The following is a 3598-nucleotide window of genomic DNA, read 5'->3' as shown; positions in this document are numbered from 1 at the left end:
CAGTTCAATGTCTATGCAGTATGACATTTGATACGATTTCACAACTATCATAAAATTCTAGGGAAGGCCTATAAATACCGCATGCTAGAGTTTTCCATTTAATTAAAATGTGAAGCTCACATTTGGGGGCCTTAGGGCTCTGTCTATCCATAGGAAAATAGTAAATATATATGTCACAGAATAAATAAATGTGCAGAATAAATGAGGAAGGACAGAACAGTATTTCAATGGGTCAACACAGGATTTGACCACAAATTACTTTGTACAAAATGTTCCTTTGGTATTTTTGTTGACGCATGGAAACAGCCTTTGACGTGCCTATTATGTTTGCCCATGTTGTTATTACGCATGGTTAACTAGGCTAATTACCTTTTCATTTGTCTGTATAATTTCTTCCTGGAAGGACTGAAGCTTCACCATCTTCATCTGCATGCCCATGAGGTTGTCTGCTAAGTAGGTTATACTTTGGTGTTGCTGAAAACAGAACCATGCAGCCGTTGCACCTCCGACCACAATCAGAACGAATAAAATGAACAAAAGCGTATACTGGTTTCCACCTCGCGCCTCCGGTTCCGAAGATTCATGATTAAAATGGTTAAAGTCTTCGTGATTGTGTTTGTTCTTTTTCCCTCGGTGCTTTGCTGTCATTTTAACACAGTAGCGTAGTAGTTAATATAAAGGCCAGAGATGGTGTAAGACCTATTTTCGAAAGATGTTTGCTCGGGTGCTGCGGTGACTTTTCCAGAAGCGTCGGTCTTTTATTCCTTAATTGATATTACACAATGCAATTTGGTCCTCATTCAAAACCGCTCAACAAAGTAGCGAAAAAAAGCAAGTTCTCGGTGAAGTGGTGGCTGCAGATGAGAAAAGATAGAGGCGTGTATGTGGTACCCATAGACTTAGATAGACATCGCATTACTATATCTGTCCAACTATGGCGTCTGTGAGCGCAAAGGTAGCGCAAATGAGTCCATCTCCATTGTAAAGTAATACATTTTCTTCCACTACATATTTGAGTTGTCAAATAAATTCAAAGGGTGCACACTGCCGCCTAGAGAGTGTGTTGTTTGACCAGGTATAAAGCCAAGGTTGGTGATGTACTGCCACCTGCAGTTATGGAATGTTTCCTCACAATTATAATAGATTGGCTGATCCCTCCTGGTGACCTCGGTGGAATTATGTGAACCTTCCTTAAAACTATAGGAGGTCCCACCCAGTTGACTGCTTCAAAATTGTGAATGTGCTCAATGGCGCTACCCCATGCTAAAATGAACTTCTGGCACTAGAGTCCTCCTACCCATCTCTATGATGGTACCCGCTCCAGGAAGAGAAGCATGAGTGAGTGGGCGTTCCCTGTACCATGTGTGCAGCTCTAATGCCTCGTTCACGTTGTCGGAAACTCAGGACATCCGAGTTCAAATGAATGTAAATTATTTATAAAAAATAACAATAATTGGGGGGGTTAAATTATTTGTTCGGTTACACACAAGTGTGTCATGGCAATGTGTTTCTTGCATATCCCAACTCCCCCTGAGACACCTGCAGGGTATACGCAGGTATGTGCCATATACCCAGTTACTTTTCAGTGGGCTTTGGGTATACTCACTTCATAATACCCACCATGCGCAGGGCCGGTGCCAGAACGAATCAGTTGAATGGGCATTTGATAGGGGGGTGGTATATGGCCAATATACCACGGCTAAGGACTGTTCTTACGCACAACGCAACGTGGAGTGCCAGGAAACAGCCCTTAGCCGTGGTATGTTGGCCATATAACACAAAACCTCAAGGTGCCTTATTGCTCTTATAAACTTGTTACCAACTTAATTAGAGCAGTAAAAATAAATATTTTGTCATACACACGGGTGTCAGCCAATCAGCATTCAAGGCTCGAACCACCCAGTTAATAATAAAGACGACAGGCAGCTCTTGAGTTTCACATTTGGGGAAGCTTACAATTATCCTACCAATCTGTGCGCCAGTTTTTATTATTTTTATACGTGCATTTTCGAGGAACAGTTTCATTTCAATAACCGTTTTTGTTTCTCAAAATTGTCACGTGGTTAATCATAAACATCTTAATTCAAACGATAAGAGCACCATATGGACACTTTGATACATTGGCGGGTAAATACATTAGCGCATGGAACTCAGATATAGCCTAGCCCCTAGGTAGGCGATAGACCAATGCCGCAGTAGGCCTATAACTTCCAATGTCAACAAAGTGAACATATAGGCTAAAGCATACAAATAAAAACAGTAAAAAATATCCTGATTATATATGCGATTGAAAGAAGACGAATTTCTCTCTACCGCCTGTCTCCCTCCCTTTTTATCTGTCTTGACTTGAGCTATTGCTAGTGAAGTGCAACATTGTTTCAACTCAGCAGGTTGGCTTGCTCAGGCACGCGTGCTCCATCAACGTTACCAGAATAGAGAAACAGCACACATGGTCATTGCTCATATGAAGCATTCCAAACAAAAAAAGACAAAAAAAATGGACTAAACTCCTAAATCATGATTATGAAACGAACCAAAACGTGTTTCTCACAAGTGTAGCAGGTTGTGAACTCTGTAAACGCTTCCACTCCAAGAGTGAGAAGGGTAAATTAATGTACATGCATTAACATAAATTAATGTAACCAAATTATGGGGATTAACGGTACATTTACTATGCCTACTGGTTATAATGGGGAATTGATACATATAAACAATCAAAGAGCAAACAATTTACACAATGAAACAATGAACAGAGCACATTCTGGAGAGCTGAGTGCAGGCATTCTGTAGAGAGACGCATATCTTCGCCACACACCCATCTCTTCTTCCTGTGTCAACATTTTAAATGAAACTAAATACATTTTTCACACATTTTAGATGCTTTTCACTGACATCCGCAACTTAATAATCAGCTCGATGTATTGCCTCGCGCGCAGGCCCAATAGTTGGCTTCCCAAACAGATGTAATCCTATGTCGTTGTGATTTGAAACAATCCACGTCAAAACCCTTTAAATAAAATCACTCAAAATACTTTACCAGAGAGTTTGGATCGTTAGCTTATTTTAGAGACGGATATTATATAATTTGGCAAAACATACATTTACTTAAAGAGAAGCCACTATCCGAACAGTGCACTGTGCATCCGCCAACTTTCCCTTCTATTTCGCAAGTGGCTGAAACCATAATGAGGTGCTCATGTCGCCGCCCTGACAATGGGAGTCGTTGTCCCAAAGGCGGAAACGCAGGCAACAAGCGTAGGTCTGAATATTATGTCCATAGAAACGCATTGGGCTTATTTAGGACATATTTTGTCGAGAGTGAGCTCACCTCTTCCTCTCTGCTGAAACAGCGCTCCTCTGTCTAAAATGTGTAGCCCCTGTATCTGATGCTGTCTGAACAGAATGCCGTATTGACATGCCACATTCCTCCACACACATGGTTTACACATACGGAGACAGAGGGCCGCTGTTTCGCTCACTCTAAAGCTTTATCTGAGATCGATACATCTGTCGACGCACATCTCGGTAAAATACATTATCTTTCAATATTTAATTTGGTCGGGCAAGGAGGTATGGTAGGGTGGGTCAGGCCCCCTAT

General features: G+C 41.4%; 1 protein-coding gene across 1 annotated transcript in view; it reads right to left on the bottom strand.

Annotated features, from left to right (window-relative positions):
• LOC124045090 (protein Ycf2-like) overlaps window positions 1-1031 on the bottom strand; it is an 11345-nt gene extending 10314 nt beyond the window's left edge. Inside the window, exon 1 of the mRNA XM_046364323.1 lies at window positions 370-1031. Coding sequence (XP_046220279.1) covers window positions 370-648 — 279 coding nt within the window. The 5' untranslated portion in view covers window positions 649-1031. The remainder of the gene's footprint in view (window positions 1-369) is intronic.
• Between the last annotated feature and the right edge of the window lie 2567 nt (window positions 1032-3598).

The sequence above is a fragment of the Oncorhynchus gorbuscha genome, linkage group LG10, assembly GCF_021184085.1.
Source record: "Oncorhynchus gorbuscha isolate QuinsamMale2020 ecotype Even-year linkage group LG10, OgorEven_v1.0, whole genome shotgun sequence".
NCBI lineage: Eukaryota > Metazoa > Chordata > Actinopteri > Salmoniformes > Salmonidae > Oncorhynchus > Oncorhynchus gorbuscha.
This window is presented reverse-complemented; position numbering and strand designations above follow the sequence as displayed.